The 14,240-nt window shown below is 47.0% G+C and overlaps 1 protein-coding gene across 2 annotated transcripts in view; it reads left to right on the top strand.

Moving 5' to 3' along the window:
* CLEC16A (C-type lectin domain containing 16A) overlaps nt 1–14,240 on the top strand; it is a gene marked incomplete at both ends in the record, with an annotated part of 206,270 nt that overhangs the window by 56,167 nt on the left and 135,863 nt on the right. For both annotated transcript variants that reach the window (XM_079719268.1, XM_079719269.1), the window contains one exon: nt 12,976–13,105. In XM_079719268.1, the coding sequence (XP_079575394.1) occupies nt 12,976–13,105 (130 nt within the window). The remainder of the gene's footprint in view (nt 1–12,975; nt 13,106–14,240) is intronic.

Here is a 14,240-nt window from a genome sequence, read left to right on the forward strand (position 1 = left end):
ACTCCTTGGCTTTGTAGTGCCCTCCCGCTTTCTCGAATGCATATTTGTCTTCCCACCCAGCTCGCTGTAAATAAATACAACTTTCACAGGCCTGTCCAGCAAAGAGACACCTAACTGGGCAGCAGCAGCTGTATTCTGGGGCTTTTTGAATTGTTTATTTGATCTCTTAGTTAGTCTCCTGTTTGAAGGTGTTCTCTCCTTAGACTGTATCTGTGTTTGGGTGAAACCACACAGCTGTTAATTCCTGTGACTTGGAAGGGTGTCAGGCACATTTTCTCACTCAGTTTCAAGCCAGAGGACAGTGTAGATGGGGGAGGTGCCTAGGAGATGGGAGATGTGACCTACGGTCCTGTCTCACCAGCTAGACCTATTGTGTGCCTTGGATGGCCTCCTCAAGGTCTGGACCTCATTTTCCCCATCTGGAAATTGTGACTGTAGGAAATGTAATGACTTTTTTTTTTTTAAGGAGGCTATGTTAGGATTCTTGTAGTTGCAAGATTTAGGTATTCAACTCAGACTAGCTCAAGCAAAAAAGGCAATTATTGTTCATGGGACTGGGAGGCCTGGGTGGGGCTGGACCGGGTACACAGACAACCATTGGCCGTGTGAGGCTTGCATCCTGCCAGCCTACCACCGAGTGGAAAGGGAGCTGCTCCTTCCCACGGGCTTCAGTTGAAGTCTGGGAGCCGATGCTCGTTGGTGCTGACGGACCTGCTTGCCCACCCTGTAGAGGGATGTTCTGTGCTGATTGGCCAGGCCCTGTGTTCCTACCCTAAGGTGACTGCTTCAGAAAGAAATGAAGTGTGTTTACCAGAAGAAGGGGGCGTGGGTGCCAGGCCAGCAGAAACAGCAGGTGTTCCCTTAGAAAGCCACACTATTTCTGTGTACTCTGCCATTTTCCTCAGGCCGTCTTCTCCCTTCCTGTATTTTTTTTTTCTTTTCCATTCCCTTCCTGTTTTGAGGTGGACATGTGGCTATTTTCTCCTCCAAGTTATTTCTTCTCTAGCGTGCTTTCTTGCATTGTCCCTGGATCTAGGGGCTTGTTGACAGCCTTGACTCTTTGAGTAAAGAGATGCTGGCGCCAGTTCCCCACTGCATACCCTGCCATTTTCACCCATTTCAGTGGTGAAATCTTTACTTAAAAAGGTGGCGTAGGGCCTCCCTGGTGGCGCAGTGGTTGAGAGTCCGCCTGCCGATGCAGGGGATACGGGTTCGTGCCCCGGTCTGGGAGGATCCCATATGCCACGGAGCGGCTGGGCCCGTGAGCCATGGCCGCTGAGCCTGCGCATCCGGAGCCTGTGCTCCACAACGGGAGAGACCACAACAGTGAGAGGCCCGCGTACCGCCAAAAAAAAAAACAACAACAACAAAAAAAAAGGTGGCGTAAAGCACAGGAGTCAAAAGACACGTGGTCACAAGTCATAATTCTGCCATGACCTGATTTGTATGTGGCATTGACTTATTTTTTTCCTACAAATGCAGCACCCAGAATTCACACCTCCTCCACATTTAAGCCCTGACAAGGAAGTTGTGTGAAATGAATATGCACCCCTGGACCCTCTACTCTCACCCCCAGTTTGCAAAGAAATGTGCTCTGCCTCGGGTCCCAAGTGATGGGCAACTCATTCTGAAACCAAAAAAAATCACAGGGCCCCCTCACTTTTCAGAAGTTGAGTGCTGAAAGGTAGACCAGGGTGCCCTGGTCCCTCTGGCCAGAGGCGAGTCCACCCAGATGCACTTCCGTGTCCGTCTCCTCTTCAGTCTGGAAGGACCGTCATCTCTTTTTGGATTCGTTTAGAGCAGTAACTTAATAACTGGACCTGGGACAAGAGAATGAATCGTTTGAACTTCTTGTTTGAAAAATAGGGTTTGGCCTATGGAAAAATAGGTTTTTTGCTTATGGAAAAAGTGTAGGCATCAGTTTCACAGCCTGACCTTCAAAGCTTACTCCTTTCTTGAATCCCCACATGGGCATGGAGGGAAGGGAATGGCACTGACTTTGAACCTGCCAAGTCAGCTGGGCGTTGGGGGTGCCTAGGAGTTTAGAGCCCCAGCTTGGCTTTTTTTTTTTCTTTTCTTTTCTTTGAAGTTTCTACTGAAATGAAATGGAACCTGGCCTCATTTTTGCAAAGCCAGAGCCAACCCCAGGCCTGGCAGTTTTCTGATTGGGGCGAGCCAGGGACTAGCTATCAGGAGGTTGGGGTCTGCATCCCAGACACCTGTGGCTCAGCCCCCGAGGAGCTGTGTGACCCTGGGCAAGTCATCACCCTTTCTGTGCTTCTTTACTGATAGAGGGGGCTGCACGATGCCCAGCTCTCAGGTTGTCAGCAATGAGAATGTTGGCGCCTCAGCATTTAGCATGTGACACATGAGCACTGAATAGGAGCCCTGGCAAGATGAAGAGCAGAGTGAGGAGCCTGGAAGGGGGACTTGAGCTTGGCTGGGGGGGACTCTGTGCTTGGTCACCCCGGCGAGTTTCTGTGGGGCCTGTTTCTCTGTTCATTTCTGTAATGAATAGTGAGGTGGCTGAGTTGTGGTGGGGCATGGGCCACTGGGGTAGAGAGGTGTGGGTGCACCAGCTTTTCCAATGGGCTTAACTAGTATAAGGAGAAGGTTTGGAGGTCAGCTTAGACAAATCCTCTGAAAAGCAACTTCCCAGAAAAAACATTCTGAATTCAATCTCGTGCTGTCCAGTAAACGATAATGAAAGCAAAGGAAGGGGTACCCCAGACACTCAGCACATACACACCCTGTCATTGCCAGGCTCTGTTGCCCTCTTGCAATTCTGCTCCAAAGCCAGCCAGTAGCATGCGGTCTTTCCCATACTTCCTAGGTAACCAGCAAGGGCATCTTTCTCCTCTTTCCCTTAACCTTCTTTTGAAGGCTTTCTTATCATCCCCTTCCCCTCTTTTTATTGTCTGGCCTCACCGTGATTGCTGGAATGTTGACCACAGAGGACAACTGAGAAAATCCTTGAACTTGGCAAGTCAAAGACTGTTGGGAGGTCATGCCTGTCATTTCCCTGAAAAGCACTTTATTTACCAAATACTAATCAGATTAGAATGCCCATCATCCTGGGAAGTTGATGAATTATGGCTGTTATTTTAAAAAATCAAGTGTGTCAGAGTACTGGGGAAGCTCACGGGTTGGGCCAGAGTTGTCATATCAAGGGACGGAGGTTGACGTCCTTGGGTCCTGAGAGTCCTCAGGCCTCTCCTGCACATTTGCATCGTGGTGCAACCATCACCACCTTCCAGCCCCAGAATGCTTCATTATCCCAAACTGTAACTGTACCCACAAAGCATCTCCCCATTTTCCCTCCCTCCTGCCCCTGGCAGCCACTACTCTGCTTCCTGGCTCTATGAATTTGACTAGTCCGGGTGCCTCATATAAGTGGAATCAATACAGTATTTGTCTTTTTCTGACTGGCTTATTTCACTGAGCATCATGTCCACAAGATTCATCCATGTTGTAACATGTGGCAGGGTTTTCTTCCTTTTTAAATCTGAACGATATTCCATTTTTTGGGTGTACTACATTTTGCTTATCCTTCCATCCATTGATGGGCACCTGGGTTGCTTCCACCTTTTGGCTACTGTGAATAATGCTGCTGTGAATATGGATGTGCAGATCCTCTTTTGCTTTTGGAGGTTTTTGTGGAAACAATAGAGGCCAATGAGGGCCCAGGAAGGGCCTGCTGAAGCCAGAGGAGCTGGACATTTGGGTTCTTGCTCCCAGCCTGGCAGCTTCACAGGCATGTCCCTCCACTCCCAGCGGCTCAAAACTCAGTGGTGTGAGGGGCCTCCCCACCAGCAGGCTCGGGTGCTGGAGCCTTCACGATCATGGGCCACGGTGCCTGACACAGGAGCTGATATCGCACAGATGCTCCTTTACACAACACAGCTGACGGGCAGAGCTGGAAGAGGCGCCTACAGCAGCCAGGGGCAGAGCCCGCCTCCTGATCCCTCTGTGCCTCAGTTTCCCTTCCGTAAGCTGCTGAGATTCAGCTAGATCAGCATTGCCCCAACTGTGGACATGGAGATGGCTTTGGGTGGGACAGAGAGGGCCTTGAAGACCATAGTGTGAGGATTTTTGCTGAGAGCTCAGCTTCAGGGGAGCCTCATGGTGGGTGTATGTGTCTGACACTCCCTCACTTTCCCTCATCTCCCCTTTCCATGCACACAACAGGCCTCAGCACTGTTTTGTTTATTCATCGTGTGTATATTTTCACAGTTGCTTTCTGTTTATACTGATTTTATGCTGATTGTAGCAGTTGCTAAAAATATTTTATTTGAAAATAATTTCAAATTTATAAAAAGTGAAAAAAAGCAAAAATAGTATAAAGAACACCTGTTTACATCTGGAGGTACATGATGCCCTCTGTCTATCCTTCCTAGGTGATGTTAATTTTGGCCACCTGGTCAAGGTAAGGCCTAGTCTCTGCACTGTATCATTACTTTCCCTTTTCTTAGCAACTAATTAGCAATCCATGGGGAAACACTTGGAGATAATGCAGATATCCTGTGCCTCATTAAAATTCCCCCTTAGAACCCTCCTGCACTGTTGGCGGGGATGTATTGGGTTGGCCAAAAATTTCATTTGGTTTTTTCCATAAGATGGCTCCAGTAGTGCTTAGTTGTCTTTAACTTCATTTGAAAAAATTTTGTTAGATTGTATTGTGATAGCTGTCATATCAGTGTGCATTTAAAAAAAAAACTTATCAAAATTGGTGAATTTTTGTGTAGACATTTTAATATTGAAGATGGAAGAAAAAAAACAACATTTTCGGCATATTATGCTTTATTATTTCAAGAAAGGTAAAAACACAACTGAAATGCAAAAAAAGATTTGTGCAGTGTATGGAGAAGGTGCTGTGACTGATCGAACATATCAAAGGTGGTTTGTGAAGTTTAGTGCTGGAGATTTCTTGCTGGATGATGCTCCAGGGTTGGGTAGACCAGTTGAAGTTGATAGAGATCAAATCGAGACATTAATTGAGAACAATCAACGTTATACCACACAGGAGATAGCCAACCTACTCAAAATACCCAAATCAAGCATTGAAAATCATTTGCACCAGCTTGGTTATGTTAATCGCTTTTGTGTTTGGGTTCCACGTAAGTTAAGCGGAAAAAAACCTTCTTGACCGTATTTCCTCATGCGATTCTCTACTTACACGTAAGGAAAGCGTTCCGTTTTTAAAGCAAATTGTGACAGGCAATGAAAAGTGGATGCTGTACAATAATGTGGAACAGAAGAAACCGTGGGGCAAGGGAAATGAACCACGACCCACCACACCAAAGGCTGGTCTTCATCCAAAGAAGGTGATGTTGTATATATGGTGCGATTGGAAGGGAGTCCTCTATTATGACCTTTTTCCAGAAAACCAAACAATTAGTTCCAACAAATACTACTCCCATTTAGGCCAACTGAAAGCAACAGAAAAGCATCGAGAATTAGTCAACAGAAAACGCATAATCTTCCATCAGGATAACACAAGACTGCATGTTTCTTCGATGACCAGGAAAAAACTGTTATATCTTGGCTGGTAGGTTCCAATTCATCTGCAATATTCACCAGACATTGCACCTTCGGATTTCCGTTTATATCGGTCTTTACAAAATTATCTTCATGGAAAAATTTTCAATTCCCTGGAGACTGTAAAAGGCACCTGGAACAGTTCTTTGCTCAAAAAGATAAAAAGTTTTGGGAAGATGGAATTATGAAGCTGCCTGAAAAATGGCAGAAGGTAGGGGAACAAAATGGTAAATATGTTGTTCAATAAAGTTCTTGGTGAAAATGAAAAATGTGTCTTTTATTTTTACTTTAAAAACCAAAGGAGCCTTTTGGCCAACCCAATAAACTGGGTGCAGCCACTGTGGAAAACAGTATGGATATTCCTTTAAAAACTAAAAATAGTTTTACCATATGAACCAGCAATCCCACTCCTGGACATAATATCCAGAAAGAACAAAAATTCTAATTGGAAAAGATACACATACCCCATTGTTCATAGCAGCACTATTTACAATACCCAAGACATGGAAGCAACCTAAGTGTTCATTAGCAGATGAAAGGATAAAGATGTGGTGTATATGTACCATGGAATATTACTCAGCCATAAAAAAGAATGAAATAATGCCACTTGCAGCAACATGGATGACCTAGAGATTATCATACTAAGTGAAGTAAGTCAGACAGAGAAAGACAAATATCATATATCCCTTATACGTGGAATCTAAAAAAATGCAAATGAACTTATTTACAAAACAGACTCACAGACATAGAAAACAAACTTATGGTTACAAAAGGGGAAGTGGTGGGGAGGGATAAATTAAGAGTATGGGATCAACAGATATATACAACTTTATATAAAATAGGTTAACAACAGGTAACTACTGTATAGCACGGGGAACTATATTCAATATCTTGTAATAACCTATAATGAAAAAGAATCTGAAAAAGAATATATATATGTTCAAGAATATATATGTGTGTGTGTACTTTGCTGTACACCTGAAACTAACACAATATTGTAAGTCAACCATACTTCAGTTAAAAAAAACTCCCCCTTAGATATGGCATTCATTGATGATTCTTGCTGACCCAGTCTTTACCAGGATGGTGGTAGAATGTTGGTTTTCCAGTGTCAGCACTCGGTATTCCATTGTAAGCAAGATTCCTCCCTTCCTCCCATTCATTTATTTATTTATCTATCTCTTCTTGGCACAGACTCATGGATTCCAGTTTTTTAGTGGTTTATATTTCATTACTGTGTTTAATTAATTTGTTACTCAAATCATCCCAGATTTGGCCCTTGAGAACCCTATGTCTTTGTGATCTGCCCCCATCATTTTTTTTCAATCAGTCCTGATACTTTCTGTCATAACAAGGTATTCCAGGTTCATTTCCCACCTACTGTGCCCTTCCTCGGGGTTAATTTCTCTGAAAAGCCCTGGTTCCTTTCAGTGGGCGATTGTGTTAGAGGCCAAGATCTGGGCACCAGATGTGCTCATGACTACATGGGGTGTCTTGCTTTTTGGCCCTTTCAATGCACAGAGCTAGGAAATATATGCATGTATGTATACAAAATACACATTACCAATTCCTCCAATTCCAGTCAATTCCCAGAGGGTTCTTTCTTGCCTTTCCCCACTCCAGATTTGGATGTCTCTTCTTTTACAGCGAGAGCCCTGGCTCCCAGTGACATCAAAACATTTACGATTTGCTCAATCCTATAATACATCTTTTAAAAGTTCCAGAACTGTTTATTGTTTGATAAATAAAGAATTCAGGGTTGTTTGCAGTTCCCCGCTCCCCACCACCACCAAATACTTCGTGTATCCCCAGTCCACAAATTGAGGGTATAGAGTCAAGTGTTGTGTCATGAACTACTTGGATCTGTCTGCCTTTCCTTTCTTTTCCCCCTTCAGGATAGGTATGGTATTCATTTGAAATATATTTTGGTCTTTTTTGTTGTTGTTTGTTTGTTTTAGTTTAGGGTTCTCCCTTCCCATTCGTATTGATTTAATTTCTTTTTTTAAAAAAATAATTTGGAATGTTAACAAACTCAAAACTTTTGCGAAAGGGTTTGTACAAAGAAGTGTCCTTTCTCCCACATTCTTTCCATCCTGTTCCCCTCCCTCTTGTAGATAACTAACTTATTGTTCTCTGGAATATCCTTCCTGCGTTTCTTTGTGTAAAAAGCAGCAGAGGTAGGTACGCTTCCTTATTTTCCCTTCTTTCTTACATGCAGGGTATAGCCCACCATGTATGCTCTTTGGCACTTAGCTCTCTTCACTTAGCTCTATCTCCGGAAATCACTCCGTATCTGTTCACCAGTGATCTTCCTCATTCCTTTCCCAGCTGCACGGTGCATACCATAGTTGATTCAACCAATCTTTATGCTCAGACATTTAGGTAGTTTCCAGTATTTTGCAATTACAAATAATAGTGCACTGAATACCCTTGTAGGTGTGCATTTTTATATCGTTGGAGGTGTATCTTCCAGATAAATTCCTGCGAGTGGGATTGCTCAGTTGAAGGATATAGGAGTGATTTAAAGTTTTCGTTGAAAATGTATTTAAGTAAAAAAAAAAAAAAAAAAAAAAAAAATGGGAGTTCAAATAAAATGATTAAGTAAGTAACAAATAGTACAAGCAACACACAGACATGGCAGAAACTGTAAAGGCAGGCAAATGACTGAAGTTTGAGCAAAACTGGGCTAGGGTGTTGCCGCAGTCCCTTCAGACTCCAAAACAGAAACCTGGAGGGGTGAGAGCTCATGGTAAAGAACCTAATAACTGAGGTTCAGATGGAGCCCCCTTGGGAATTCATCATCAGCATCTGGGTCCTGGCCTCAGGGACCATCGGTAGAAATCTATGTCCACATGAGCCCACTGGTCTGCTTTCCCTGGTGGCGGCAGCGTGACGAATGCACCTTGGGAGGGGAGCTAGGCCTCTCTGAGGCGGGCGTAGTGTCAGCAGAGAGATGTGGCAGTGGGGGCCCAGAAGGCTGTGCAGAACCGTGCCGGACCTCCTGGTGTGGCATAAAGAAGGGTGCCCTTTGACCCTCGATCACCAAGACAGGCCAGATGCTCTTCGGCAGCCACTTTGGAAGATGGCTGTAGAATCCATTTTGGAGTGGTGAGAATCTGGCGAGACCCTCTCCTCAAAAACCTATCACCCACTCCTCTCATGCCCACATAGCATTTTGCATACAGTTGCAGGGATCTGGCAGGCCTAGGTAAGCATCACTACTTTTAAGAGTTGTTTGGATAAAATTGTTTAAAAGAAGGGGGAAAACCTGTTTGGCTTTGAAAGAAGCGTTGTGTATTTTACCTAGAAAACTAAGTGGAGCAGCTCATCCCACAACTATGCTGGCTGGAGGAGGAGCATGTCGGGGGGAACAGGGGCGCGGCCAGGGTGACACAGCCGAGGTTCGGAAACCTCGTTGTGCATGGAGATTCCCTTGTGGGTCTGGTTCTGCACCAGAACATGACCTAGGAGGTGGGAGGGGGAGCAGGCTTGGCTTCTGCTGCTGCTTTTCTAGCTGTGTTGAGTCCTTATACTTCTGGGTTTCTGTTTCTTCAGATTCAGTATTCAGGACCAAACTAGTGGTTTTCAGGCCATTTTGTGGGAAGCTCCAGAATTCCAGAAAGGAGCTTTAGGGGCCTCTGTGGAGGCCGTGAGGGAACCCGTGGCTGGAGATGTTCGGGCACCCGCCCACCCATTCTGTACCTGGAGCAGCTCTGCTCTCACCTCTTACCATGGTGGTGCCCTGGGAAATTGTCGTTCAGAATTAATATGCACCTGCTCAACAAAGTTTGGTGAGCACTAGACTGGATTATCTTTAACCTCTCCTCTATTCCAGAATTCTCAGAGTGTCCAGGGAGATTAAAAAGCCAAAAAGGGACAACCATGTCACAGCAGGTGGAGGCACTAGGGCTTGGCCCGGGAACCTTGGGGAGTCCTTGGAGCTGAGTTCCTGCTGTGTCAGCCAGGCAGTCGAGGAGGAAGGGGGCCTCGCAGCAGTATGGGAAGCAGGTCAAAGGTCACAGGGCAGAAGCCAGAGACTGGCACCATCATCTCATTTGGTAGTCTTCAGATGTCTTTGATGGCACGCCCCAGCAGTAAACAGAAATAAATACATAATTGAACATGCATCTCCCCAATAGATATACATTTATTATAAACTATACATATCTGTATTAATGTACAAATGTTATGTACATCATAACACAAAGTAGATTTTTAAAAGATGATAATAATTAAAAATAAAAGAGGTACTGCCTAGCGAATCATCTGGCATACCCACTGAAGTGTGTCTGCACCCCACTTTGGAGAAGACGGGGGTAGTTGGGAGGCACCTGAAGGAGGCTGGTGGAGGGGAGGATGCGAGTCCGGGAGAGAATGGTGCTTCTCAGACAGCAGTCTGCAGCGCCTCCTGCTCTTTGCCGTGGCCGCAGGCGGCATGGACTGCTGTTTACTCCGTAGCTCTTGGTGAATTGATTCACTTGTTTTTTCTTAAATTTAGCTTCATCCTAAGCAGTAACATCCACAAAAGAACAGGTTTTCTGTGCAGCTAGAATTTTCTTCTAAAGCACATTAAAATAAATACAAAACTCTGCAGGCACATTCCACTTAAAAATCGTGTGTCAGCCCCCACCTGTGTGAGAGGGTCGGCCCTGTGGGAGACTCTGCTCTGCGGCATCTGACTACAGGCCACATTGGGAGGGAAGGGCCTGGTGCAGGCAAGCCCCTCCCCCGGGCCCGGGCCCACGTGGGCATGTGGGGATGCAGTCCTCAAGCCAGAGGATAGTTGCAAGCACGGTCACGCCTAACAGAGTCCCAGAAAGGTGGCAAGGATGCGACATCCCCCAGTGAAGGCACTGTGTACACACTGATCGCAGGCTGGGTGGGGCGCCCTGCACACCACAGCTGCCGTGCATCGTTGCCAGCCCTGCCTGCCGCCAAAACCTCCCCCGGTGGCCTGTCATCCATTGCTCCACTCCAGAGATGTGTAATGAGCACTTGCCGTGTGCCAGGCCCTGGACTAGACACTGGAGTTCTGGTGGAGAACAAGACAGATAAGGTAGCTACTCTCATGAAGCCCACATCCTAGATGGGGAAGGCAGACAAGAAACAAGCAAACCAATAAATAGAAAACAGAAAATCCAGGTGCAGGTTTCCCCCCCGGGATCCAAAAGTAGAGTGGTCTTATGAAACCTTTTGTAGGACAAGATGGCATAAAGCCAAGACGCAATTACCTTAGGACACATCTTGGTAACAGATGCACAATATAAATGGAGGTGAAGCACCAATGATCCCAGACACAGTTCAGAGCTACGGCAGCTTGACGCTGAGGTGCTGAGTGCGGTTCCTGGGAAGGAGCTTGGCGGGGCCGCTCCCTCTGCTTGGGGTGCCTGCCGCCTCTATAACGGTTGCTGCAACACCAACGCTCAGTGCTATTTCTGCTTTTTGCCTATTTTTGTAAAAGGGAAAATCCTTTTCGGGTTTCTTTTGGTTAGAAAAACAGGTACTAATGTAGGTCTTTCGTAAAAGCGAAGTGGCCTAAAGCAAACCTTTCGAAAAGGTGGGGATACCTGTAGTTATACGTGCTATAAAGTAAAATCAAGATGGGGGGAGGGGACAGATCTATACAGGAGAATTCCCAGTAATTTATGTAGCTGTTCCTCCCTCAAGGAGACAGAACGGAACTCCATAATCCTTGAGTGTGGGCTGTGCTTAATGACTTGCTTCCAAAGGGTGTGGGATGCAAGGAGGAGGAAAAGTCACTTTCCAGTGGAGAAACTTGACCAACATTCGCTTGGCCAAATGATTCAGATGAACATCCACAGCCATAAGCCATGTCAATAGCCTGTGCCCTAGATAGGATGTGATGAGAGGAGCACTTCCCCTCTGCGGTCTTCCTCCCAGAAACCCATAACCCCAGTCTAATTATCAGAAAAACGTCAGTCAGAATGCCCCAGATTGAGGGGCATGCTACAAAATGAGGACTAGTCTCCTCAAACTGTAAGGAAGGAAGGTCTGAGAAACCGTCACAGCCAAGAGGAGCCTAAGGAGATATGACAGCTGGGTATAACGTGATATCCAGGATGGGATCCTAGAATAGAAAAAGGATATTAGGGAGAAACTAAGGAAGTCTGAATGAAGAATGGAGTTTAGTTCATGATAACTAAAAGAGGTAAAGGAAAAACCAGTGGGGAGGCTGTCTGAGAAGACGTCTCTGAGATGGTGACGTTTGAACTGAGCCCCGAATAATGTGATTGAGTCGTGCCTGGGTAGGGAGGACTCGGGTGAGAGCATTCCAGGCAGAGCAGACAGCCCTGTAAAGATCCTGGGGCAGAAACAAACTTGCTCTGGTCAAAGACAAGTGGGAAAGAAGCTCAGCACAGCTGGCGGGGTGGGGAGGGCCCCAAGGTGAGGTCAGAGGTGGACGGGGGCCAGGCCATGCGAGGCCTTGATACCATGAATGGCATTTGGATTCCATCCTGAGTGTGATGGGAAGGCAGAAGGGGACCTGGGCTAATTTCCACTTAAAATCACTTGGTTCGGTGTGGACCACAAACTAGGGGGGCGAGAAGAGAAGCAGAGGCCACGTGGGAGGCTGCTGCACGAGTCCAGGGGAAGACGATGGCAAGGCCGAGGTAGAGCCCAGGTCCACGGCCCATCATTCCTGAACAGAGATGCCGATTCACATTTCATCATCTGTTTCCCCTCATCATGTCTCCCGAAGATGGGGGCATTACCTGAACTCTGGGTTCTAAGAACTAAGTATTTGAAGGTCCACACCTGTGCATCAAGGAACTCTGTAACAGGACACCTCACGGCACAACAACCGTCCACCTCTAACTCAGGATGTTTTCCTTTGTTGGTTCAGACCTTTTTCTCAAAATGAAAGTGTACGCCGTGCTCAAGTCAGGTGCTGCAGAAGTTGCCCCTACTTAATTGGGAAAAATAAGACGAGGTCCCTGCCCCTCTCTGCTTTCTGGAAGTTGTAAGTGGGAAGGGAAAACAAAGGCTTCGGTCATGTCAGAGCCTTTCTACAGTGTCAACAGTTTCAGAATATTTTCAGTGAATTTGGTTATGTTTTATGTTCATTATGTTCATTTCTTCCACGCTCCTCAACTCTGGGAAGGAAGCATGGTATCGATACAGTAGAATAAATAACTGTTGAAGAAAACAGTCTTGAAATAGATCATCGCGATCTGTGCTTTCTTGTCAAAATCAGGGCCCCATTTCTCGACGCTGCCAAGATGAAAGGAGAGAGAGGTTCAGGCCTCCGTCTTATTTCCCCCCAGCGTGCGTATTGCAGGGGCTCCACCACCGCCATCGAGCGTTTGCCGGACGCGTGCGGGGCGGTCTGCCAGGCTCCGTCTTGAGCACGACAGTGTCTGTAAAGCTCCGTCCGGGGCCGTGTGGGCTCATCCTGTTGTCTTTGTTTGCTTCCAGAGATAGAGATGGTAATCATGGAGCGCAGCAGGCTCCCGGAGCTGGCGCCCAGCGCCTCGGTGCAGGAGCAGAACACCACGGACGAGGAGAAGAGCGCCGCCACCGGCCGGGACAGCGCCCAGTGGAGCAGGTAGTCGCCGGGGCTGCGGGAGGGCTGCCCCCGAGCCAGCCGTCGGGGGCTGGGGGTAGGGCACCGCTGCTCGGTCTCTGGGATGTTGTGGAAGGGGGTGCCCTGGCCGGGTGCCCACAGAGGATAAGCCAGGCCTCGTCCCGCCCCCGGCCCCTGCCGATGGCCTCTTCTGCCTCCCGGCCAAGCCGTTCTGCTTCTGCATCAGAGACACGGCTCCTCTCGAGAGGCCACAGGGACAGAGCTGGCCCTCAAGGCCGTGGTGTTCACCCCTTGGAATGAATGACCGAGGCATGGCACCACCACCCCAAGCACTTCGGTGCTGGGCCGCGTCCTAACGGGTCTGGCCTTGTACTGGCCGCTCCTGGCCATACTCTGCTGTCCCCAGAAAGGATCCCCTTGGGGGAAGCGTTTGGATTTCATTCATTTGCTGCCGCCACGCGCACCGCCGTCCGTAGGGCCTGACCTCGTGACTCAGCCGGCACGATTTAATGCTGGATTTAATGCTGCTGTCCACCTTCAACTTCTTGCCTGATTGTTCATTTCAGTGATGGCTGCCCCAACTATGTCCTCTGAAAGCTTCCAGATGCCATATTGCCTGCAGCCTTGCTGTAGCACCACCCCTTCCAGAAGGAATTGGGTGGAGGGCTGCTCCTGAAGTTGCAGCAAACTGTTAGGAAGGCTTCTTCATCCTTATCAAATGGCCCTACTGCGCAGATGCCTGCAATAACTTCCTAATCCCATATGAGTGGTAATAAACGCACAGCAACGTGGTTTCTCTGTCAGCCTGCAAGGCATTCACTTCCTGAACTCTCATGGTGGGGTGGATGAAACACACACATACACATACACACACACACACACACGCATCCTATTTATTAATGCAAGTTAAAGTGAAGACTCGAAGCAGGCTAATTTTTTCCTCCGCATCTTGTTTATCTCTTTCTTGGCACGTGTTTCAATTATCTAAGAGACAGGATTAATTTTTATCAGTTGCACAGGGGAGCCACTTTTAGTTTTGGTTAAATAAAAGTCATTGCAGCACAATGTGGGCTGTCAGTTGTACTGACAAGGACCTTTCTGATTTTGTGTTGTGACAACAAAATGTGACACCTGAAGCTCTGAAAATTAAGGAAAT

This window comes from Hyperoodon ampullatus (assembly GCF_949752795.1).
Source record: "Hyperoodon ampullatus genome assembly, chromosome: 14".
NCBI lineage: Eukaryota > Metazoa > Chordata > Mammalia > Artiodactyla > Ziphiidae > Hyperoodon > Hyperoodon ampullatus.